The sequence below is a fragment of the Pteropus vampyrus genome, unplaced genomic scaffold (assembly GCF_000151845.1).
Source record: "Pteropus vampyrus isolate Shadow unplaced genomic scaffold, Pvam_2.0 Scaffold20, whole genome shotgun sequence".
In the NCBI taxonomy this organism is placed as follows: domain Eukaryota; kingdom Metazoa; phylum Chordata; class Mammalia; order Chiroptera; family Pteropodidae; genus Pteropus; species Pteropus vampyrus.
The window spans coordinates 6,284,365-6,310,366 of record NW_011888801.1 but is presented as its reverse complement, the minus strand read 5'-3'; the positions used below and the strand labels follow the sequence as shown (position 1 = coordinate 6,310,366).

The 26,002-nt window shown below is 51.3% G+C and overlaps 1 protein-coding gene across 1 annotated transcript in view; it reads right to left on the bottom strand.

The window, feature by feature from the left end:
- Positions 1 to 12,383: 12,383 nt before the first annotated feature.
- ZMIZ1 (zinc finger MIZ-type containing 1) overlaps positions 12,384 to 26,002 on the bottom strand; it is a 248,191-nt gene continuing 234,572 nt past the window's right edge. The window contains exons 19-24 of the mRNA XM_023527991.1: positions 23,950 to 24,017; positions 23,582 to 23,650; positions 22,865 to 23,109; positions 21,348 to 21,514; positions 17,673 to 17,930; positions 12,384 to 16,193 (exon numbers count right to left, since the gene is read on the bottom strand). Of these exons, the coding sequence (XP_023383759.1) occupies positions 16,086 to 16,193; positions 17,673 to 17,930; positions 21,348 to 21,514; positions 22,865 to 23,109; positions 23,582 to 23,650; positions 23,950 to 24,017 (915 nt within the window). The 3' untranslated portion in view covers positions 12,384 to 16,085. The remainder of the gene's footprint in view (positions 16,194 to 17,672; positions 17,931 to 21,347; positions 21,515 to 22,864; positions 23,110 to 23,581; positions 23,651 to 23,949; positions 24,018 to 26,002) is intronic.

Genomic DNA, 26,002 nt, shown 5'->3' with positions numbered 1-26,002 from the left:
GTCCCATGTCAATTTGATTATTAGACCAGCCAGAAGAACCTTGAAAGGTAGAGGAATATTTTCCCTCCTTGACACCCTCAAAGAGGCACAGTTCTTGAGACTCAGGATAAAACATCTTAGAAGAATTGTCTGAGAAGAGATTGAGTCCTTGCTGAGGCGAGGGGCTGGATTAGATGATGGGAGGATGATACTCCTAAGGGAAGTCCACAGGTCAAGATAGATGTCAGTAGGGTGACACACCACTGGGACTTTCCCACCTGTTCCGCCCCAGGCCACCGCACACCTCACCTGCTGAGGCACGCAGAGTGAGCTGGCTTCTGTGCCTCCTCACCCTATCAAGCTGTATTCTGAAAGGCAGGGTAACTCCACCTTGCGTGAGCTTCCTGCCCATGGGTATCCAGGAGGAAAGGGTCTGTACTGGCAGCTGCCCACTCAGCTAAAATCAGAGGTGCATGAAAGGAAGTGGGAGAATGGAGGGCTTTGAACTACTCTCCTACCCTATCAGGCCTTGGTCTTCTCCTCTGTTACATGGGGAGGTTGGGCTATACCTCCCAGGTGGTTCTTACTGGAGCTTCTGATGGTTCCCTAGGAAGCTGAGGCGGCTTGCTAAGCCCATGCCTTCATCCCCACAGCACAGCAAGCACATTTGGAAAGCCCGAGGGCTCCACTCTGCTGACCTTACAGAGCTGAAGTCATCTATGTTTCTTCTCCCATGAATCAGGAAGCATCACAAGATGCTGACACAGATGAGATCTGGTAAGGCCTCTGGTCAGGTCAGGGCACTCCGTCCAACCAGAAATAGAGCACAGGAAGCACTGAACATAGGAAGATTCTAGGCAGGAAGCTCATGGGATAAAGCAGGAACAGACTGAGAGCTAAGCCATGACAGGTGTAGAGAAAGAAACCCATGAGTCACGCTCACCTCCTCCTTCACCCTACTATCCCCACTCTTGCCAATCAGGAGTGCCCTTTCCATCCTGTCTTCTCTACCTCCTTAGCCTCCCTCTCACCCACCCTCCCCTCCACCCCCATTCTTCAGCCCCTGCCCTAAGTCCAGGCCACAGCCCCTTGCCTGAGAGACTGCAGGAGTCCCCTCCATGTGCTCTAGCCTGAGCCCCTCAGTCCAATTTCCTCAACACTTCCAAGAGGAGCCACTCTTTCAAGTATAATTTACACTCAATGAAATATACAGATCTTAAGAGTTTGAAGAGTTTTGACAAATGTATATTCCTGTTCAACCAACACCGCAATCAAGAACATTCTCATCATCCTCTTCCAATCACCTACCCTACACAAAAATAACCTCTGTGTCTTCTATCCCCACAATGAGTTTTGTAGGTTCTTGAATCAGATAGAATGGAATTTCAAGTAATTACACTTTATTTATGTCTAGCTTCTTTCACTGACATAATGTTTTTCAACCTCATCCATCTCTTGTGAGTTATTGGATAAAATTCCTTTTTATGAACTTAATTCAATTTATTTATTCTCCTGTCGATGGACAGGTTTCCAGTTTTTACTACTATAAAAAATGCTACAAATGTTTGTGTGGACAGATATTTTTATTTCTCTTGAGAAAATACCTACAAGTTGAATTGCTAGGGTATGTAGTAGATATGTGTTTATCTTTATAAGAAATTTCCAAACTTTCCAAGTGGTCATAACATTACAAACTCCCACCAGGAATATACGAGAGTTTCAGTTGCTCCATGCAGACATTCAATGCTGTCAGTCTTGTTTATTTTAGCCATCAGAGGATCTTTTTAAAAATTACGTCTAAACAATTGATGTCTATAAACAAAATGCAATAAGTCCATACAATGGGATATTATTCAACAATAAAAAGAAGTACATGTCAAGACATGCTATAACACAGATGAACCTTAGAAATATGCTAAGTGAAATAAGCTAGTCACAGATGGGTACTAGTTTTATTAGAATGATCACTTCATCAGGTTTATAAATGTCTAAATGCTATGTTGTACACCTGAAACTAACATAATACTGTATCTCAATTGTAATTGAAAAACAAATTTTGAAACATTAAAACAATAAACAAACAAACAAACAAGCCCTTCCATTTTCTAATAACCCCTTGGAGCACCTTTCTAGTTGCTAAATGGGATGCTGCCTGATTTATGAATCCTTAATAAATCCTACCAGATCTTAAAAAACAAACAAACAAACAAAGAAAACAAGAAACAAAAGGAAAAAAAGAAGTCAGTCACAAATGATTATGTATTGTATAATTCCATTTATATAAAATGTCCAGAATAGGCAAATCTGTAAAGACAGAAAGTATATTAGTGCCTATCTAGGGCTAAGGGGATGGGAAGGTTAAGAAATGATAGCTAATGGGCATGGGATTTCTTTTTGGGGTACTGAAAATGTTTAAAATTGATTATGGTGATTTACAACTCTGTGAATATACTAAAAGCCATTGAATCGTACACTTTAAATGGGTGAATTATGTAGTCTGTGAATTGTATCTCCATAAAGCTGCTCGAAAAACTCTACCCTGTTTAATTAGCCAGTGACCCCCGATAGCTCTCTTATGTCTTCAAGGTAAAGATCCAAGTTCTTAGACCGAGATTCACCCACACCGTCACCCTTCACTACAGGAACAGTGGAAACTCAGCCCTTTCCAGATGCACTGTACACTGGCATGCCTCTGAGTGTGTGCAAATACTGTTTTATCTTCCCAATTGTTTCACCTCATTTTGACTCATTCTTTGTGGTCCAGCTCACCTGACAGCCTTCTCTGACCCCTCCTCTGTTCATCCATTTATTAATTCAAATGACAAGTCATTATTAGGTATCTGTTCTAGGCGCCGGCGGTACAGCAGCAAAAAAAAAAAAAAAAAAAAACAGAACACAAAAAATGGAGCGTATGTGACTGCCTGCATGAACAAATGCTGATTGAGCACTCAGCAAATGTGAAACCTGTGTCTCCAGCCCTGTCCTGCTGGGCTCCTTCACAGTCTGTTTCAACACTAATCCCTTTGGACTTTCACAAGTCAATGGCGGGTGTGCCTCCCCTACATGGAGCTGGAAGCTCCATGGGGTGGGGAACCAGAACTAGCTCTTCTGGGTTTTAGATCAAGTACGATGACTCCTTCATGTGCACATCCCTCACGTAGCCCTGATCTCATCTGCCTGTTCATTTCCCCTGTTCAGTAAGTGAGGAGTTGTGAAGAGGAGATAAGAAGGAAGGATGCCCACTCAGATGGGGCAACTGAACGTCGAGAGAATAGCTGGATTGCATGAGGTCACACAGCTGTCTGTAGAGCTTCGACAGGAAGCTGGCCTCTCGCTCTGTCCTCGGCAGGTCCTTTGTGGCCTGGCCAGCTCTGGAGGCCAAGGATCAGTGTCCACAAACCAGGAAGTGATTCCAGGCCTAGCCAGGACCATGGCCCAGGGGCTGGTGCTCTGGGTCATTATCTATGGGGATTTCCTTTACTCAGGCTGGGGGCAGCACGTGGCAGGATTGTCAAGGAGCCACAGTGTCTCCTGAGCCTCTTTCCTTGCTCTAGGCCTGGTTCGGGTGAGCCACAAACACCTGAGCATGAAGTCATCCTCTGAGCTTCCTCTCCCAGGAGGTATGCAGTTTGCAAGGGAAGCCACAGGGAGGAACTTGCTGTAGCCTCCTCAATGGTGTGATTAATGTGACAGTGGCTCAAAGCACTGTTCACAGTGACATCTCCAAGGCCTTGCAGACACTTGGCTCTTATGTACATGTTTCTTTTGGTCTGTTCTGGCAGCAGCAGGGGTGGGGGTAGGTCTTCAGGAAGCAGTGTGGCGTATCTGAGACCTCTCTGTAACCTGCAAACTTGGGTCTCTCCAACCCATTTCTCTTTGGTTGCCTGGGTTCAGGCCCCTGAGGACTGGTGGGATCATCTGCCTGTAGTCTTGTAACTATCCCCATTTCTCCTGTTGTGGCAGAAAGACAGGAAGCTCTCATTATGCTAATGGACTCAGTCGTTTCTGGGGCTCTTCCCTCCTCCAGTGGGCACCAAGCCTTGGGCCCTCCAGATTGAACCCTGGGGCAGAGTGTCTCCTTCTAACCCCCGTCCTGTGCCAGGAGAAAGGAGGATCACAGGATGTGCTCCTGTTTCTCCATCTGCACACCACTGGGAGGCAGGTGGAGGCCCTGCTCAGCTCAGAGGCCACAGTGAGGCAAAAGCTGCCGTCCCTCTGGACCCAGAAGATACCTCTCTCAGGCATGGAGCTGCAGCCCCTCACCAGCCTTTCCCTTATGTGTGGGGCCCTGAGAAGGTACTGAAGGGAATTAGGTGAATGTTTCGAAGTCTCAGAGACCTTGAGGGCAGGATGAGGAATCAGGCACTGTGCCCATCCTAGCACCAGAGTGCTGTTCTCACAGACTGGAGGAGAGACCCTCTTCAGGCCTCTGAAAAGCTGTCCACAGGCACTTTCTGCCACTTTCTTCCTCAATTCCCACCATTCTCTTTCTCTCTGTCCCCTTCTCCTGGGACATCCCATCTTTCTCTGAAGCCACAGTGAAACCTGGGCCCTTCATGAATTCTTGCACTACTATGGAGCCCAGTGGTCCTGTCCGGACTGGTCTTAGGGGTGATGTGTGGGGAGGATGGTGAGAGTTTACCCCCATCCCTCCATTTCCCAAGCTTGCGCTCTTCTAAAGTAACAAGAAATCCAGCACATTCTGCATGGCAAAGATGAATTCTGTTTATGCTGATGATTTGGTATCCTGTGGCTACATGATAAAACAGCCCAGAATAGCAGTTTCAATCAATAAAAATCACTGATTCTGCTCATGGATCTTGGGTTGATTGGATCCAGCTATATACTTCTCCCTCAGGGTCTCCTGGCCTTAGCCAGATGGTGGCTGGGCTGGGATCATCTTGAAGGTTTACTCACTTCCATGTCTGGTACTTAAGCTAAAAAGACTCAGACAGGTGGGGCTGTAGCAGCTGGGGCTCCAAGGGCATCTCACACTTTACATGTGGTCTCTCCATGTGGCAGCTTCAGATAGCTGGACTTCATACATAGCGGCTGACGGGTCCCAGATCTACAAGGAACGTCCATTTTTGTACACCTTACATAAACTCGACCTTTTTCCTGACAGTGACCTTGATGTTACTTGATATTTAGAGAGCTCCCACTCCTCCCTGCTCTAAATTACATTGCACCACGCCTCTTCTGTTAACAATGACAATGAAGAGCATTCTGTCCAAATCATTTCTCTTCAATTCCTGGATTTCTTCCTAGACTACAGAATTGGCAGAGAGACATCTTGGTGTGAAGACAGACCAATAGACAGACAGACAGATACACACACACACACACACACACACACACACACACACACACACACCCTAGACCTTTGTTATGTCTGGCCTTCCACAACTCTCCCCCTTCTTAACATCACTCTGGAGAATTCTTTTGGAAGAAATCTTTCCCCCTCTATGTCTGTCTTTGCAGATCAATGTATCCAGGTGCCTGAGCCCTACTGTGTTATCCAGGAGTCTGTAAACTTTTTCTTAAAGGGCCAGATACTTTTGATTTTTTGGGCCAAGAGGCAAAATAAAGGCTATGATGTAAGCACTTACATAATCATTTACAATGTAATCACTTAAAAATATGAAAACCATTCTTAGTGTCTAAAAACAGAAGCCTGATTGGATTTGGCCCTGGGCTTGTTGAGTGTAGGCCCCTTGTGTAAACCAAAGGAGTCCCCGAGGCACTTTCCACCAGACTCTTTCTCAGAGGTCTGTGGGATGGAGTGGAGTCAAGGACAATATTGCCTGTAATCTCAGCTTGACCATGTAAGAACTCGAAAAAGCCCAGGATGCTAGACCCCATGATCCTCAGTCCCGAAGTGGTTGCTATGATCTCAGGCCCTGAGACTCCCCAGTTGGACCCTAGAGCCTCCAAGTCCCCAAGTCCCTTCTCCTATGGGCTTCAGAAAACTCACCCTTCTTCTCGAGGGGAGGATGGCACAGCTAGGAGAAGAGATGGCTGGCACCATCCTCGCCCAAGTCCATATCTCTCTCACGGCCCTGTCATGAATTTATCCTGCTCCCATCAGTGCAACAATTGTTGGCTTAGGCCAACAAAAAGTAAGAGGCTGCATTTTTCAGATTGTTTCTCTAGTGGCTAAAGCAGTGCCTGGCAGAGATCCAATTCAAATTAGCTTAGAGAAAAGAGGAATTACTAGCTTATATAACTGAGGAAGACATGGGTGTGAATGGGAGATGCTAGAATTAGGGTCTCTATGCTACTTGCCTCTTTCTCTGTGTCACTCTTTCTGCTGCTCTTTGCATGACATTTTCATGGCCTCTAACTGCAAGCCTCCTCCATGTGGTCTGAGACATGACACCTACTTCCAACCTCACATCCTCATAGCTTCATGACCAGAGGAAAAGAGTTTCTCCATCCTAGCACCAGAGTGAAAAATCCTAGGGAAAGCTTCTAATTGGTCCATCTGGATTCTGGACTCACCCCAAAACCAATATTAGTAAACTGGAAAGTAGGGTTGTGTCAGCTTCCATGGAACTATGTAGCAGAAACTGGCTATGGTAGATTGCAATTGTCTACTCTGCAATTTCCTCCCTCTACTCGTACCTCTTGGCAATATGACATTGAATCTCTCCTCATCAAGAAGTGAAGTCTATTTCTCCATGCTTTGAATCTGGGCTGATCCTATGACTTGTTTTGACAAATGAAATGTCAGTTCTGAGCTTTAAGAAGCCTTGTGCACTTCCTTTTCATCTCTCAGAAACTGCCACCACCATTTGAAGAAGCCCAGGCTAGCATGGTGGATGATAAGACACATATGGCCCAGTTACCCCATCTCCCCAGTTGACTGCAAGCCAACTACCAAACATGTGCGTAAGGCCATTCTAAACCAACCTGTCCACTTACAGTGACACACGAGTGAGCCAAATGAGATTGGATGAGACCGATCCAGATCAACAGAACTACTCACTCAACCCACAGACTCAGGGGCAAAAAAAAATGGTTGTTTTAAGCCATTATTAACAAAAAACTGTTTATCATGCAGCAAAAGTTAACTGGCAAGGTATTTATCAAATCCATGCGAACCGACGCGACCGCGCTTTCCGGTCCACAATGACTAGTCCGGGAAGCGGGCCCAGTACCCAGCTAGACCAATCAGCATCTTACCCTAGGAGTCTCTCTTCAGGCCTAATGTAGTTAGACTACATTTCCCTTCTCTCTGAACTTCTTCCCTGCTACGTTCGCACTTAGGTGTAGCCATGCGATTGAGCTCCAGTCAATAGAATGTGGTCCTGGCCCCCAAACTCACTCCCTACGGGGCCCCCTTTGCTTTTCCCCATCTGTCAGCCAAATATAGAGAACTCTAGGACCTAGAGGAGGGCAGAGCTATAAGGTGAGAAGAACCTGAGTTCATGAGTGACCACATAGGTGGTGCCCAACTGAGAACACCCACATTAAGCTGAGACATAGGCATTGTATTAAGCTATTGATAGTTCAGTGTTTATCTATTACAGCAGCGTAACCCAGCTTACATATCAGAGAATGGCAGAAAGAGGAGCAGAGTGATTTTTAAAAAGAAGCTAGTACTGTGCACAGAATAAGGGAGGGTGCTGGGCAGGCAAGACATAAAATGTCCACTCCAGGAGCCAGGGGCCACATCGAGTATACGACTATAAAACCGACCCAAAGACAGAGCCTGGGGAGCTGCTGGGCAGCGGCTGTGGGTCTAGGTGTTTCTTCACCAGTAGTACTCTGGCTAGGGCAGTCTTTCTTGCCTCTTAGGAATGACACTGGGTCCTGGACAGTGAGCAGTAGTAATAGGGAGAGAGAGTAACTGGTGGAACCTCAGAATTTCTCAAGCCCACTGCAACTGGGGCCATATCTTTGATATGTATTCCAATTGTAGCAGGCATCTTTCCGATTACAAATGAGACATCTCCTTTGGGTCTAGTGACAGAGGTCAGAAGACTTGACTTTTGATATTAGAAAATTCATAAAGATTAAGTAGACATGTAGTCTGGAGGGGAGGGAATGAGTCCCAGGCAAAGATAGAGCTGAACGACAGCCTTTAGGAGCAGGAAGAGGGCAGATAGGAGGCCAGGCTTCTGGCCCAATTGGGGCCGCAGGCGGCCATCCTGCAGTCTTTGTGTCTCAGACCAAATTCTTAAGTGAGGGAGATAATATGATTAGTCTCTGGCTACCTAATCCTTTGGGTCATGTGTCCATCCTGGTCTAGCTGGCTGAGGGGCGTTTGGTTGTGGGGGGCTGAACATGACTGCTCTTCAGCAGAGGCAGGTGGCAGTTTCCAGGGTAGGCAGATAAAGGTGGGCAGGCACCCCCAAAAGTCTAGTGTTGTATCCCAGGACAGGGGGCAATCTATCCACATATCTCCTTCCCAGTCCTCCTGCCCCTGAATCCAGTCCTGCTCTTTCCAGGCCTCTGATCAACTAAGCCATTCGCCACTGCCCCTGAGTGCATGTATATCCTTTTCTCAGGTCACTTCTGTCTCCATGCCAAGTAGATGATGAGGTGCACTGCCCCCATGTCTGCTCACTGGAAGGATTCCTTCTCACTACGGTCTTTCAGGGGCACCCTGGAGTGGAGCCGTAGTGCAGGCTCAGTCCACTTGTGGCTTGCACCCACATAACCAAGTTGCCTCAGCTGTGAACCAACCTTGAGAATTCTCCCCTGTCAGCTGGTTGTAATAGATATTTGCCATGTGATGGTAGATATTTGCCAATGAAGCGGTATTGGTGCAGCTGTCCCCATCCCAGGTCTTGGGGGCTCACTCCTTCCCTAGCAGGGGACTGATTTGGGTTTAGGAGACCTGCAGAGCATTCAGCCTTTTCTGAGGTTCTGCCACTCCTTCGATGAAGTCTCGGTGGTCTTCACTCTGCCTTCTAACTGTAGGAGATAAGCGTGTTTCAATGCTCCCTGCCAAGAGCTTTTCGTGAACTCTCACACTCTGTTTTAAATCACTGATTGAGATATGAGACTGTAATTTCCTTTCTTTAATGAATCAGTGACACTGAGCAATAGCCACTCAATTCCATATTCTTAATAGTTTATTATTCTACCTCTCAAATGCTGGAGACACTGCACCAGCTGGTACAGTCCTGTCACCTGCGCGTCATCCCAGTTCCCTGCAGGGGAAAGTCATAGCAGATGCATGGCTGCCCCATGCCCAGGACTATCACCAGTGGTGGGACCTCTTCCAATCTGGTCAGTGATCTGCCTCCAGCATATTATTTTAAGAGGCTGCCACCCAGGCCCATGCCTGGTACCTCTGTCTTCACCTGGTTCCCAGGAGTGAAGTCTGAGGCAGACCTTCAGAATCCTGTGATTTACTAGACAGTGCTCTCAGGAAACCTGAGATTAGGGAGGAAGTGAGACAGAACAGAGAAGGGGAGCACGTGTCCTCAACCCCAACAGAGAAGACTGTGGAATACTGACCACAGTCCAGCAAAGAGCTGTTCTTTGATGACCTTTAGGCTATGGGCCTCTTGACAGTGGTGCATGCGTGCATGTGCCTCCCTGTCTGCTAAGGGCAATTCTCTGGTGAAGAGAATTTGTGAGCTGCTGGCAGCCAATACCCATAGCTGTGGATGGATGTGTGCCAGCCAGTAAAAAAGAGCTCAAAGGAGCACACCACAGTACCTAGTTTCTACAGGAACCTGTGAAAGTGACCAAGAAGGCACAGTCAGAGAGACTCAAGGAGAACCGAAGACCCAAAGGAGGGGATTGTCATGGAACTTAAGAGAATTTCAAGAAAGAAATGGCATTAGTCAAATGCAGATGTGAGGTTCAATCTCTAAAAGCAGCAAGAACATTAGTAACCAGAGGTTATAGGTGAGCTTGTAAGAGAAGTCTCAGAGGACTTCAGAGACATAGGCTACTGGGCATCAAAAATGATGGGTGACAGTGAGCATGGGCAGTTTCCTCATGGAGAAGTCTGCCTGAGAAGTAGTAGGGAGACTGGACAGAAAAGGGGATGCAGGCTGTTAGATCTCTCAACGTCAGGGCCCAAAGCTCCAGAGCTGGATACAGGAAAGCGGCTGGCTGATGGAGTGAAGTCCCTCCCAGAAGAGGAGGTGATAATGTCAGAGGCTGGGGAAGGGCTAGCTTTGACTGTAGAAGGGATACCACATCCTGTGGGTCTGGGCAGGAGAAGATAAGGCCAAGGGAGGTAGGTTTGTGGGTGGCGGGGGGAGTTAGTGGTGTTTGTGCAATGGTTGGGTAACCTGCTTAGAGTGAGGTGGGCATGATTGAGCAGGAGGCTGGAGCAGAGGACAAGGGAAATGGGTGAGTTGGCAGGGAGACCATGCCCTGAGGAGCCCCTGATTATCCTAGCATCCTCCTGTGGGGCCAAATGACTTTCCCCAACACCCCATGGCCTTATGTGGAGGGGCGGTCATTGGATTCAGGGTAGAAGATTTGCAGGGTGGAGCAGGGAGAACAAAAACCCAAGATGACCCGTGAGCTGGAGGATGTGACGAGTGGCCCCAGGTTGGGGGGAAGGGAAGCAGTGAGGGGTGCTGAACTCCAAGCTGGCCTGGACAGGGCTTTTCTCATTCCAGGCCCATAGGAGAAAGTAACCGATCTCAGGAGGCATTAGTGGGGTAGACAGCAGGGTTTCAGTGCAGCCTTGCAAGGTAGCCACGGAACTGCATTTAGCTGCATTGATGATTTCAGGCTCTAAAGTAGAATGCCAGGAAGATTTGTTTATTGTGAAGTTAAGGGAGCATATTGCCCTGCCTCTCCTTCCTCACCCCCCTGCCCACTTCCTGCCTTTAAGGCAATGGCATTCAAACTTTTTTAAACCACAGCCCACAAGTGAGAATTAATTTTACATCATGATTCAGCAGATACACACACACAACTGCAACAAGTTTCACGATGGAATCCTCACCCTTATTTTGTAGGGTGCCCTTGATGTTTCTTCCTTATCTTCATTTATTTCATTTAAAAGTGATCACAATCCATCAAACTGATTTCGCGGGTCACTCAAGGACAGATGGTAGAGAAGCACTGCTCTAAGGCAACGGGGTGTGGGGGTGGTCCCTTTTTCAAAGCTTTCCCTGATGCCCCCCACTCCTCCTCTCCGAAGTGTCTGTTCTCGAAGACACTCAGAGACAGCATCGTGCTTCCTACCCTGGTGATGCTGCCAGAAGGAAGTGCCTGCAGTTTAGCGACCAGGATTCCACTTTTGATGTAAATTCTCCTTTTCTCCTCATTTTCCACTTCTCGCCAAAAAGAGAAACTGGCCATCTTGGAGAAGCCCCAGAGGTGGAGAAATCCAGGCACCCAATTGTCACAGGTAGTTCTGTCACTGATGTGACCATGCACCCATCCTGGACCATGCACCCCTCATACTGGCTTGCTCCTGCACACACACACACACACACACACACACACACACACACACACGCACGCACGCACACACACACATGCACACCCATCACACTTAGATCTCACATCCTCCAGGCACACATTTCCAAACATACTCCAGGAGATATATTTTGAGGTGCCTGCCAGCCCCGCCTTCCTTCTTTGGACCTGCCCTCACCCGGTCCCTGCGGAGGGAAAGCCGCAGCAGCCATTTTTTCCCCATTGCCCGGCTAGGTGGAAGAGGGGCGTTGATTGGCTGCTGGACTCTGAGATTCACTTCCCCAAACTTCAGTGAGACACGGGAAGAACAGTCAGTTTCTGTCAGATGCTGAGGCTGTTAAGGACAGTTAGAACGGTGACCTAGGTAGGGACTGAAGCAGAACCCCATGTTAAAGTGCAGTCACAGAAAAGAGGAAACCCAAGGTCCCTTTAGAGGAGATGGGGGCAGGGGTGCTGAGGAGTGGGGTACCCAGAGACAGCCAGCAGGGAGAGCGGCTGAGTCGACACTCCGGGCTCTGTGACACCTGTGCTTCTAGTTCTTCATTTCTGAAGGTTTTGGACAGCGCCCTCTGGACTTAACAGGAGAAATAGGTTCCTGTTCCTTCAATGGAGAAAATCTGCAAGGTTGCTTGCTACAAGATAGGCCAGCACCCCACCGGGGTCTTCTCCCTGCCTATCCCACCCCCAGGGGCTAGAGACCAGGGTCCCACCATAAGGTGAGGGCACCGGACTCTGAACACTCTCATGCTAAGTTTCAGAGCCTCTTCCAAATCTACACCCAAACCACCTTCCTTCCTTGTTTCCTCCCTCCCTTTCTTCCTTTCCCTTCCTTTTTCGCTTTCTCTCTCTCCTTTCTTTTTCTTTCTCCTCCTCTCTCTGCCTCTTCTTCCCTTTTTTTTTTTCAGGGTGGTCAGGCAGGGGTGGTGGTGGTTTAAGAGCAAAAACAAAAACACCCAAACCACTCCTTAACGTTCACAAAATAGCTAATTCGCCAAACCTTCGTTTTTGTCAATTTATTTAGAAAAAAATTAACATGGGCAAATGAGATACCTCGGTGTTACAACAGAGTATAGAAATGTCTAGCAATAGTCAAATAATTTGATCTTTAAATACAAAATAACCACATGAACACCTAATATACAGGTTTCATCTGAATACATATTTATTAGATAAATATTAGAGGTTGTCACATCATCTAACTACATACAGCTTTGCAAGACTAGAAATCACAATTACTTTTCTGACCAGTTTAAAGTATGAAATGGTTGCATTGTACATAGATGTACAAAGACGATGACGATTCCTGCGGGTCACTTCGGGCTGCACTGTGGGCATGTTTATGTGTGTACGTGTGGATCACCTGCGATCATGATATCAAAAATTATACAAAGTATGAATCTGGTTACAATTTTCTTCTGAAATCCCCATTTCTTTTCATCATTTCCATAGCACCCTAAAAATACACAGGTGGCAGGACTAGTACACTGAAGCTAAATAGTACATGTAGGTAAAAGAAAAACAAAACAGAACAAAAAGTCCTTTTCACACAGGGTCCGAGTATATTACATGAGTGAGACAGATGCAGAGACCTCACAAACGCTAACAAACAGGATCTAGTTTTTCCACGTTAAGATGGAGTTCCAAGCCTTTTTTGTTTCGTAAAATAAAAACAATACACATTCCAAGGGAAATGAATGCATCTGTTAACATGTCTCTATTTCTCATTTACATATGTACACACGTCCTTTGAGTCGCTGCTGCTGACATCGCCCTATCTGGATGGGTCAGGCTGAGGGAGCAGACGTGTAGCTCTCTGGGCGGGGAAGAGGGGGGTTAGGGCTTCCATTAGGGAGACAGTATTAGAAGTCTCTTAAAAAATAAAATGGCTACAGGGAACATGACACATGGGTAAAGCTTCAAACCAAGAAGATGGGGTGATTGCCTGTACTTGGGCCTTCCCACCTGCCAGCCGGCGCCCTGTCCATCTTGTGGAGTGGCAGCAAAAACGTGCCTATGGCCTGGGTTGGATGCCTATCATGGAGAAGTGGCTTGCTGAGGCCTCTTTTTTGCTGAGGTTACTTATGGCTCCAAGTAGTTGTCCAAAAGGATCAGGGAAGCATCTCCCGAGTTCAGAACCGCCCCTGCTTGGGGAGGCTGTCGTCATCTGAATCTGTCACCAGCTGGGGCTTTCCTAGCCCCCAAGGCCTTTGTGCCTCCCCTTGCTCCCTGGCCTAGCTCCAAAATCACTCCGAAAGTACATCCCCCTGAGCACAGGCTTCAGGCACCATGGTTCAGGAAAAGTTCTTTGCTGAAGTTGCTGGTGGAGGCTCGCTTAAAAGGGGACCCGGGAAACCTGCCTCGGGTGCCGAGCCACGGCTTCCACAGAGATGGCTAAGGGAGGTGCCTGGGGCCGGGGCTGTGGGGAGCATATCGACCCTCTGCATTAGGAAGCGGTGGACAGGTCAGCGAGCAGAGTGGGGACAGCCCAATAAAAATGAGAATGAACCCCAGGCCTTTCTGGGAAAAAGTAGCACGGCAGGAAGCAGGAACTTCTAAGGAAGGCATCTGTAAGTCTGTCTGGGGCGGAACATTCCGACATGGCCCAACACAGTGTGGCTACCTGCCGGGGCTGTCAGCCACTGGGCAAGGATGGCCATATGCTACCTGGAGCCACCTTGTCCCCACCAGACAACTGGGGATGGCTCTAAACAGTGGGGGGCCTGGTTGTCTAACTCACGGTTTAGCCACCCATGCTCTTCGTCCCTTCATCTGTACAAATAGCCCTGGTTGCTTTTTTGTTTTTGTTTGTTGTTGTTTTTTTTTTTAAAAAAGGACTCGGTCTTTGTCATTGAGTCAAGGTATTTTAAAAACACCAGCAAAGGCTATAACCAGGTCATGAAAATGTTGAATATTATCAAAGACGATACTAAAATATTCACAAAGATATTTACAAAAGCAATTCATAAAATAATTGATTTGCATACTGAACACCACACTGTTTGAAAAAACCTCGACAACGGGACAAAGGAAAAAAGGCAAGGGGACGGACAATGGCAGCTTTCCTACAGAAAACCTTGTGCTGGCGTCTGGTAAAGTGACTGGAAATCAACAGCTGGAGCTGCCCATCCGGTCAAGTCCAGAGGAGTGCTGGGGACCACCCGCCACTAAGAGGGAGACGGAGACTGAGCATACACGTGGTGGACAGGAGAGCAGGGAAAGGCCCCAGGAAGCAGAAGGGAGGGGAGCAACAAATTTACAGATGTGACCCAAGTGACCTGACAGCCCAGCAGCATCCCAGGCCATGTGGCTTAGGGGAGCACAGAGGAGCCTGAAACGAAACGGACGTACAAGATACCTGGGAGACTTGGAGAGCAGTAAGCTGGGCGGAGCAAAGCGGTGAGGGAAAACCAGAGGCTGCTTCTCAAGGGAGGGGTATGGAGTAAGCTTTTGAGGGCAGAGGGGCACAGAGGGAATGAGAGGCTGGCAGCGCAGTGGGGCAACCACAGAAACACCCCTCTATGCTCGTGGATATATCCCAACTAACATGGGCGGCCTTGAGCACAGGAACAGACGGACAGAGGAGCAGGAGAGATACCGATGCTGGGGTTCCTGCTGCTGAGCCCGCGTCTCCCATGTCTTTCCACCATCCCACCTTGCCATCTGGGGAGACAAAGGAGAACCAGTACCGAGGGAAGTGGGTGTCCCATGTAACAGTCTGGGCGAGAAGCAGGAGGGAGGAAACAGAACGCATGTAGAGAAATGGTTTGCTTGCTGTCCAAGTCCAATGTTCCTTTTCTCCAGATGACTTTGTAGCTTTACATTATTGTTTAAAAACAGGGAGTGGCTTGGAGCAGTTTTAAGTTGCTGTTCCTATTGACTCCACCTGGTGGCTTTCCCCTGCCCCTCAACTAAGGGCACCATAATTACGGCTGAGTACTCGCTCTCTCTGTCCCCCAAGGCTGGGCCCAGGCTGGAGTCCAAAGGTCATGGAGCCACCTGCTGCGTTGTCTTTGCTCTGAGGAGGCCCTGATCCCTTTCCCCACCAGTCCCCAAGCAGGAATGGTACACCCTCTCTCAAAAACAGAATCTTGTCCTTTTTTTCTGCTTTGAGAGAGTGTTTATACGATATCTTGGCTTAGAGGTCAGGGTCAAAATGATGACCTTGGCCCCTAGAGTTCTCTTTCCCAGAGGTTTGTGCTTTTCTGTGATGGGTGGGTGGTGGTTGTTGTTGTTGGTGGTGGTGGTGGTGGTGGTGGGTGGGCTGTTCTCAGTGCAGCCAACTGTCACTGCTTTTCCAAGGTTCGGGGCTGCTTGGGTCTCGGGGAGGCCTTCTCTCAGGCTCAGTCACTTGAAGGAGGCTCTGGGCCAAGAAGCAGGGAGGCAGGGTTACAGTTTAGAAACTGGAAGAACCTGGGGGCCACTGGTCATTTGGAATCAGCACACACAGAGGGACCAGCAAGTCATCGTCAGTGTATGCCCTCTCACCGGCTGGCTCCCCATCGCGAGGGTCATCTTCGGGGCCTGTTCTGGGCATGGGCTCCAGACCCACACAGCCTTCAGAGTGCACCCTCCCGCCCCTCTGCTCTGAGAAGGCTGCAGCAGGGGCGGTCTGAGGACATGGGCTCCCGGCAGGAAAGTGTGTGGGGGACAGATAGGGAAGGAGCAGAGTGGGGAGGGATGGCCCCGAAAGAGGGTGGGCTTCAGTTGTTCTCAAAGAGAGACAGGAGATCATCGTTACTATTGCTCGGCAGGTCGGGGGGGTCCAGGTACGAGAGGAGCTCATCGGGATTTGTGAGTTCAGGAAGGAGCTGGAAAAAAAGTACAGAAGCCCAGATGAGGTATTGGCTGAGGGGCTAGGTAAGGAATGCAGCGGCACCCCCACGCCTGTTCACTTGCCCTTTACCTGCCTCCTGGGGCCCTGGCCCAAACAGGGAAACCAACAATGCTGGCTGTCCCCAGATGCATCTAGGCCATTGTGCTGGTCTAGGGTACACCCATGCTTATTTCAAGCCCACCAGCTGGGAAGGCCCATGGTGGGTCAAGAGGCTTCCTCATGATCAGAATGTTCCTCAGGCCCCCTGACACACTTCCCTGAGGAGCCATAGGGTGAGTGGGCCTCCCAGCAGAAACTACTTTGCATGTAGGTTGAGTGGTCTCTGCAGTTCCTATCACCCTGGACCTCGGGATCCCAAGAGCTCACGGCTCCTTGGCGAGCACATGGCCAGCTGACAACACCTTCCTTTCCTGTGGCCCCTTGGCAGAGGCTGCGGGCTGTCTGTCCCTGCCCTCTACCATAAGGTCCTTGGAGTCTTCCTGTCACATGGGGGATCCTCATAAATCTAAAAGCACCCCACCCTTGGCCTGCCTTGGGGAGGAGAGTTGGGTGAGAATCCAAGATGGCCGCACAACCGAGTGAAACCCATTCACTACAAAGACTGACACTGCTGGGGCCAACGGTGACAGTGGGATTGTGGCTGAGGAGAGGGCAGGCCTCTTTTCTGAAAATCTAGAGCCTAGATGTTGGAATGGGAGGGGCAAGTTCTGTATTCCTTCCTGTCCAGCCCTGGTCAGCTGCCCAGCCCCCACATTCACAGCACCCCTTCCCACCTTCCAGATCATCCGGGTCTCAAGGTTGGAGACCCCTGCATTTCGGCCACCCAATTCCGCCTCGGTAACCCCCATGTGACCCAAGGCTGATTTTACTATCACCCCATACAGGGGCCTCTCTCAGAGTGAGTGATGGAGCAAGCAGAAGCACAGGGCATGGATAACACACGGACAAGAAACTGGAGACAGACATACACCAGCGAGACAGAGGGGCCCTGTCACTCCAGCCCCTCCCCTGCCTCGGGCCAGAGAGTGTGGCAGACACGGAGATGGCAAGCTCAATGTGGGAGGAGAGGGATAGGAGGAGGGGGGCGGGGAGAAGGGCAGGGAGCTTCCTGTGCTGCTTCCAGACCCAGGCCGAGAGGGACTCTACGAGGGCCTGGGGAGAAGGCGGGTCAGGGCTGGACTGCAGGACTTTGGCCAAGGGGACAGGGGGCAGGGGCTGGCAGGGTGGGGCAGGGAATGCTCGGACCCTTGGTGAGGCTCCCCCATTGTGGGGTTCCCTGGTTCTGGAGCCAGGGGAAGCAGGCTGGCTGGGCCCATCCGCCACCCACCCGCCCCCTCACAGCTACACCTCCTCCACCCAGGCCTTGAGCCCTCAACACCCACCCCTGCTCTTCGGGCAGGTCCCAGGCGCCAGGCCTAGTCCCAGGCCAAGGCAAGTGGAGACCCCAACTTACATCCAGCGAAGGCTCCGGCATGTCGGATGCTCCCTGCGCTCCGGCCTGACCCTCTAAGGCTGAGGAGGGGTTAAAGGTCAGGTCGCTGTGTGGATGGTTGCTGGGAGCGGCCTGTGGCGGTTGCCGGGGAGGCTGGGAAGGAGGAGGAGGAGCCCCACTGTGATGTAATGGAGGCCCTGACTGGCTGCTGGGGTGTGGGACGTGCAAACCTTGTTGTATGGAGGGATGGGGCTGGTCAGAACTGCCAGCGTGTGGCATCTGTGGAGGAGGAGAGAGCAGGAGAAAAGAAAGGTGAGGTGACGAGGTACAGCAACGAGATGCCTGGAGAAATGAAAACCAAACAAAACCAGGAAAATAACAAACCCCCAAAACAAAGCCACCCCTTTACAAAGTTGAATGTTTTTGTTTTTTTTTTTTGCATAGAAACAAACAAAAATCCTCCCCCAAAACTGCCAGTCAGGGAGGCTGTGCAGAGGAAGGTGGAGGAAGGGACCTCTCAGGCCACATGGGGCCGGAAGGGAGGCGGCCAGGGGCTCTGGACGAGCATAGATGCTGAGAGTGCGGCCCAGGCCCTTCAAGGCCCTTCAAGCCCCTCCGCCTCCAGAGCTAGGACACCACCACCACCACAATGAATAACAGCGAGGGCAGGATGAAGAAGCAAAATGGGCATGTTTCCAGGGAGTGGGGAGGTAAGAGGGGTGCTGCTGGCAGCGTGGTGCAGGCCCCCAAGGGCCTGGGCGGTGGAGAGCAGACATGGACAGACAGCATGGGGCAGGCATGCAGCTCGGGAGTGGGTCTGCACCTCCCAAGTGGGCCCTGGGCAGGGGCAGTACTGGGCACGCAGGTTCCTTCCAACAGCCTTGACAGAAGCCCTGCCTGCTGCCCTGGAGGATGAAACTGAGTTGATGTCAAAGGAACAGAGTAGGGGCCTTTCAGCACTGCCAGACTCTTTGGCCACCCATCTAGGAAGCTACATACAGGCTGAATCCCTAGGGTGCTGAGGAAGGCAGGCACCTCCACATCTCTTAGGGTACCAGGGCTCACCAAGGGCGTGCCTTGCTCAGGTAGGGGCAGATCGTGCTTCTCTGACAGATGAACTAGAGGACCCAGGCCCTCCCTTGCACATATGCACTGAATATGGCCTATGGGTGGAGAGCATGTGGTGGGTGGGATTTAAACTTCCCCCGCTAGTCTGTTTGCTGTTCCAAGCACCCTTCCTTTAGAGTTCAGATCTCGGAGAAAAAGCCTGAATCCAAGCCCTCACCCCACTCCCAGCATCTCTAAGAGGCAGGCGCCCCATTCCCCCACCCCCTCTCTATTTGTAAAGGGGAGCTCACTAGCTTGCTAGGCCATTCGCTTCAAAGGGTAGCCAGCCCGGTGACCCAAAGACTCCTTGGTTTTTAGTATGCCCCTCCCCTCTCCATCTTCTGAGCCCCACAGAAACATTATTTTTTCATTTATGAATCTGAAAATGGCAGCTGTACCCCTTCCTGATTTTCTCTAGACCCTAGTTCTTCTTCCTGTTTCTCCTGAAAGCTGTTTCCACAGAGGCTGTGGGCTGGCCTCTGCCCATGGTCCAGGTGGCCCCTCATAGCACAGTGACCCTCCAGCTTGGGGTTGGTAACCTTGAGGCACCATGTGTGGGATGCGCATGAGGTAAGAAGGACCAAGAGAGGCTGGAGGGACAGCCACCACTGCTGTCAGTAAGGCAGGCTTTTGACTCCCACCCATGCCTACGGATGCCCCACCATGCCCATTCTGGGGTAGCCCAGCCCAGGACAGTCACTGGATCTGCTGACACAGCTGTCCTCTTTGACTTTGACATCTTCTGGACTGTCTTAGGACCTGAAGGGCAGGTGCTCTCGGGGACCTGCTGACAGACCTGTCAATCTGCCACCTGGCACGGGAGAGTCCTTGGGCAAACCAGCACCGGGTCAGAGCTCTCTCGTAAGTCTTTGCACGCACGGGAATCCTTCCCAGCTTTGCGCTCCGCTGGGGGGAGCCTGCTCTGGTTGGGCAGGTGTGTGGGGAATGTATCTGTGACCGTACCACCCAAGTTTGCACATCTGTACTTCTGGGTCCAGCTGCCATGTAGAGAGAGCCCAGAAATGCGGAAAGACAGTGCATATCCAGGGGGCATACTGGTGGGGGGAACTGTGAAGTCAACTCATAGGTGCAGGTCCCTCTGAAGAATGCAGGTTCAGGGCTAACAAGGCAGGAGAAAGTCTTGTTAGACACAGAAGTATATGGCATCCTGCTGCCATTTTCCAGTGTTGGGAATTGTGAGGGTTCAGGATGTGACTGTGAGTGGGTGTGGAATGCTGGGTGTGGAATGTTCAGGTCTTGGGGAGCAGGGTGGGGGAAGGCGGGCAGGAGAGAGGCACCCAGAAGTCAGAAGCCCCAAGGAGCAGAAAGTAACTTGTAAAAATGTGGCTGAAGCCCCCAAGAAAGCAACTATTTCCAACCTGGCATTCTGGGGTCCCAAGGGAAAATTGCTACAGTGCCCCTCACCCGGATTCCTGGTTAACTGTCATTGTCACTAAGAATCAGGTGGCTGTGGCCCACAGGATAGCCCTGGCCCAGTGGCAGAGCCAACTCCACGTCATGAGTATGGAACAAGTATAATGCAGAGACTCCTTCCTCCCTTCCTTCCAGCCACATGATGGAGGGTGGGAAGACCTGAGTGGCACCTTCTGATGTAGGACCATCTAACCCTGCTACCAAACAGGACCCTCCTCTTTAGTTGGTATGGCCCAAGATCCACTGCCAGGCCCTCAGTGACTACCCTCTTGCCACTCTTCCTCTTTCCTAGAGTGAGGGATCAGGAACAGACAGAATCACCAAGACCTCAGACTTCAGCCTTCAGGCCTCAGTTTCCCCCCAAATCCCAACTTCTTCTCCTATCCAGGCCCTGCTGGACTTTTTGCTCCATTAGCACAAGGCCTGTGTCCATCTTGCTTACACCTGGTACAAGGCCTGGCCCAGAGCACAGGATTAGGAATCTTAAATCAAACGAAATCATCCAGTGCTCACTAGACGAGCTCTCAAGAAGTGGCCAGGCCTCCTACCACTGCTGCCACAGCCACAGGAAAGGGAGGCCTTTGGACAGCACGGGAAACCTTTACCTGCAAGAGGCCTTCTCAGCAATGCAGAATATATGTTAATATGTAAAACAGGTCTAGGAGGAAATAGTCTCAGGGTAAGCAGACTTCCTAGCATTTCTTTTTGTAGGAGTCAGTAGAACCAAGGATTCAGACCTCTGGGGACTAAGAGCCTGGACTTGGGACAAAATTCTAGATGGCTGGGGTTATAGTAAGTCAGTGTGAGACTGTGTGTAAATGAGGGAATTGCATGTGGGGGTGTGGGTGGGCTTGTACATGGGGGGTGTGCATGCATACATGTGTGCATGTGGGGAGAGCCTGAAGCTTTCCCCATCTCCTGAGAATCCGATATCCTGGGTGAAAGAGGTAAGTCCAAGGACGTTGACAGGCTATGACCCAGCCTCAGTTGGGCCTCTCACTTCCTTCTGAGCTCCTAGATCCAGTTCTCAGTCCTCCCCTTTGCCTAAGAGGGAACTAGGCAAACATTAGAAAGGTCCCAGAAAAGCCCTCTGCCCATCAGCCCAACACAGGGGCTGGGGGCGTGGGGGAGATGGGGTGAGGAAGAGGTACTCACAGTTTCCTGCATGGGGTGGCTGAGGGGTTTGTCGAGGGCGGCCATGTTGTTGGGCATGTCCGGGGGGTGGGAGAGCTGGGGAGGTCCGTGCATGAAGTCGTTCATGGACGTCCCGCCAGGGTTCCCATGTGGGAAATCAAAGTTGCCATGACCCTGGTAGTTGTTGCCTGGGAGAGAACAAGATGGTGGGGGTGGGAGGGTCACCTAGAGGGCAGACATCCAGCCTGGGGGGATGGGCAGTGTGTAAATTAAGAACCGAGTCCTGTCCTCCTGCGAGGCCAGAGTAGGCTCCTGCAGCTTTAGCCTCCGGACTGTGCAATGGGGCAGTGATGCAGCGTTCTCCAGTGGGCCTCAGCCCCCAGGGCATGTGCTGTTCTACAGCTGCGAGGAGAGGCAGAGTGGGAGAAAGGGGTGGGCCTGGCTCCTGTGGGTTGAGGGGACGTGGAATGAGACCCAAGTCTCAGCCTTCCACAGGATATTCTGAGCTAGCCTTTCAGACCTCTTCTTCTCACTGTCCCCACATGACTGCACCTCATCACTGAGATAACCCAGGTCCAGAAGGGGAGAGAATGCCCCACATCTGCCAAGTTCATGAAGAAAGCTTCATTAGACTCAAGATGATACCATTAGACGCCAGCTGTCTGGCCTTTCTGGCCACTGCTCCCTCCAGTATGTGGCCGTGGCAAGAGGTCAAAAGACTAACTAGCACATTGGGAAGCCGGGGCCCACAGCATGCTGTGGACTCTGGGTGGGTGGGCTAACCACTCTAGGTCTGTAATCATCCAAGAGCGCTGGGGACCTAAGAGCAGGATCCTATTGGGGAGCTGTCACCCTCTGTGCTTGAGGGGAATAGGTACTTTCTGAGAGCCAAGGGCCGTACAGGTGAAGCTTGGTCTGGGCAGCAGAGAATAAGAGGGTAGTGATGCTGACCTCAGTAGCCAAAGGCTGCAGCTCCAAGCCCCTGGAGTCTGTCCCTGGGGGGGTGTGAGAGTTGCAGGGACAGGGACAATATAGATGTCACAGAGAAACAGGGAAGGGCCGGCGAAGGGCCAAGAACTCCAGGTGAGAGTGTTCTGTTGGTCCTGGTGAGGACTCAGGCTGGGGAAGGGGTGGCAGCTGTGCCCCGAGCAAAGCAGGCTCTGAAGCCTTGGGATTGGCACCTGCCGGCCTAGAGTCAAGGAGCTGTCCCTGGGAGCTTCCAGAGTCAGGAGAGGAGGCTGATCAGGGTCGGGTGGGAAAGGCAGGAGGCTGGGCCACAGGGCAGCTCTTCAGTCAGGCTTCCCAGCTGGACACCAACCCACAGGGCCAGATGGAACCAGGAAGCTGGACAGAGATGGGATGATGGTGGCACATAGGCCATTGTACCCCTAAGTCCAGCGACGCAGGGCTGTTTTGAGGGGCATATGTTGCCTCTGTGTCTTCACACCACACCCTCCACCCAACACCTGCCACCATCAGCACAGAAGTCCTGTTTTCTATGGGACTTGGAGCTGCCCTCCTTGTCTGGCGTCACCTACCTTGGTTGCTGTAGTCATTGGAGCTGGTGGCCCCAGGTGGAGGCGGGAGTGGATAGGGTGATGGACCAGGGCCCAGGGCTGCGATCATCTCCATGACGTTGGGCAAGATCATCTGGCTGGGACTCATGGTCTTGAATCGCTTGGAGGGGATGCCATCAGGGTCATCCTTAATGTGTAGGTCTGACTTGATGGGCACTGGCCGCCAGCTGCACGTGGGGTCGATGGTGACCTCTTCAAACTCGGAGCTGCGGGGATCAAGGGGACAGAACTGAGGCTTCAGGGAGCTGAGCTTTGGACATAAGAGTCTCCAGCTTGGACAGACATTGAGGCGTCCTTGCCCAGTCCCTCTGGCCCCATTCTCTCCAGGCTCTGCCTAGAATAGAGGTGTATGGGATTTTTACATCTTTTGGGAGATGGAGAGAATGATGCTAGGAAAAGCAAGTGGCTGCTGGCCCTGGAGCCTTCCACCCAGGAAGTGGCTGCCAAGGGCACTGAGCACTGGCCTAGTTTGGTTTGTTCTGGAAAGTTTACTTGCCCGCATGTACAGAAGCCCCAGGGGCAAACTCCTAGAAAGGTGAGAGATGTAGGAAAGTGGTCTGCCAGCCTGTGGGGAAGGGGTTGAGGGTATCAGGGATGTTCAGCGCTCACCTTATTCAATCCAGGCTGGCATTCCCGCCACCCTGCCCCATGTGACCCTAGCCAGGGAGGCCCACTTACTGCTGGATGGCATTCAGGATGCCCCACATGTACTGATCCACCTCCAGGCCCTCGAGCAGAGCAGTTTTACTGGAAAAGGAGAGGAAAGAGCTTGGTCTTTGCGCCTGGACCCTGGCGGGTAGGGGAACAGCTACCCTTCCCCTCTGTGTTAATGGCACCATCCCTGTCGCTGGTCACTATTACAGGCACTAACAGGAGAGGGTGGCCTTGTGACAGCTTGATACAAAGGGATTATGTACAGCTCCCACTATGAGCCTCTCTGCTGTACTTGGGTTCTTTAGCTTTTAGGGCAGATGAAGGTGGCTGGACCCCAAAGAGCAGGGCCAAGTGGAGGTCAACGGAGCTCTGCTGAGGTGGGTGTCACTCACTTGCACACAGGACACCTCCAGGTCCCTCTCTCGCAATTCAGCTGCAGGTATGATTCCAGGTCAAAGCACTGTGGAGGCCGACAGACAGACAGATGGACAGACAGATAAGATCAGGACTTAGAAACAGCCTCAATGCAAGGGCAATTGCCCCTGAGACCCTTATGGAGACCTCTCACCAGGGAGGGAGACACGGTGGGAGAGACCCAGGGCTGGCTGTTGGGTAGAGTGACGATCATGTCATTTTTCTGCTGCTCATATAGCACACCCGCCACGCCAAGTTTCTTCACGCCTCTGCCAAGCCCTCCTCACACCCATTCCCATGCCTACATCCTCCAAGAAGCCTTCATGGTTCCCCTGTAGCAGCCCCTAACTGATCTTGCCTGTGATAGCCAGTGTGGACAGTGTGGGCAGTGTGGACTCTGGCTTTCCCACCAGCCCAGCCCAGGTACTGAGGACACATGCGACCCAGTTCATCAGTGTGTGTGTGTCAAATAAAGCGACCAGATGTCCACTGTGCCCACCATATTCTCCTGAAGGGAAGGAGGGAGATTCTTGCTCACTTAGGAAGTCCTCAGGAGGCTGTGTTAAAGGATGGGGATGAGGTCCCAGAGCCTCTCCCTCCCTCCTACTCTGCAGGCTCACACCCAGGCTCTTTGGGGATGGCCTCTCACAACCCTCTTCTGGGATTCCTTCCCTGAGCAGCCCCAGCCCAGTGAATCTCGCCACCTTGGGCTGCTTGCATTTGCACAATGCTCTGTTGTAGTCACCCAGACTGTGACTGTCACTCATTCCACCCATTTCTTGAGTACCTGTTCGGGGCAAGGACCTGGAACACAGCAGGGATCAGGCAGAGGCATCCCTGCTTTCAGGTCCTGAACTAGCCCTGGCCATATGTGTGGGATTTCCAGCTGGCATCTGACATCTGCCCGGGCAGGAACTGTCTAAATCTAGTTCTGTAGCCCCCTGGGCTCTAGCCCTGGGCATGCAGAGAAGATGCTCAAAGGATAAATGACGGCTAAAGTGAGTGAGTGAAATCAGCTGCTGATGATCACGACGTCATGTGGGGGGGTCAGAGATAGGCTCTGCTGCCCCTCTGCCTACCCTTTCCCATCAGAGCCAGATTCTAGGTGGCTCCTATGGGATGGCTCACCTGGACGTGCTTGCAATCATGGCCTCGAGCAGGCAGCTGGATGCGCCGGAATGTGATGGGGCACTTCAGAGACACCTTGATGGCCGTCTGCTCCACTCCGTCCTCCCCATTGAGAGTCGTGTTGCCTGATGAGGCTGCCACGCTGCTGAAATTCCGCTTGACTGCGGGGCAGGAGGCATAGGTAGGTGGATGAGGAGGGCAGGGCAGTGTTGCACACGCCCCCTATGCTCTCATGTGGCTGAAATACGCCCTGGTTTCTCTACCCCTCCAAAACTGGAATGACTGCAGGAATGACTGCAGCACATCCTGGCCTGGTCAAAGGGGAGCCTGGACTGCTGGATGCCCCAGGCTACCTAGCACTCTGGAATGGCAATCCCCACATTCGACATGTGTGGAGTGCATGTGCCCCTGGAGGTGGCCACGTCAGTTCCCCAGCCTCTGCGGAAGAGGTCTGCCTTCAGCAGGAAGGGGACTTTCTACAAAACTGGTAGAAACCCTATCTTGCACTTCACTGATTTTCTGGGTCAGCGTGTCCCCCTCAGGCACTTTTGCACTTATTGTGCAGGTGTGGAAATGGGAACGGACAACTGCCTGGTGGGATTCTAGGGCACAGGGGTAAGTGAAGAAGCACAACGGAAGAGAGGAACAGCAGTGCACCTCCCTGCATGGGGCCTCAGAGTGGTCGCCTGGGGGTCTCCTCCAAAGGAATGGATCTAAGCCAAGTCCTTTCCTCTAGAGTTAGGCGTGAGCTGTTGGGGCTGGGAGGCCAGCCTGGAATCTACCCCATGCCTCCCTCCCAGGGAAGATCCCCTTCCCCAGTTCCTCCCATCTTTCTAGGTGATCACCTTCAGGAAGCCTGCTGGGACTGTCTATACCATGGTGTTTTGTTTTAATCCGGCTCAC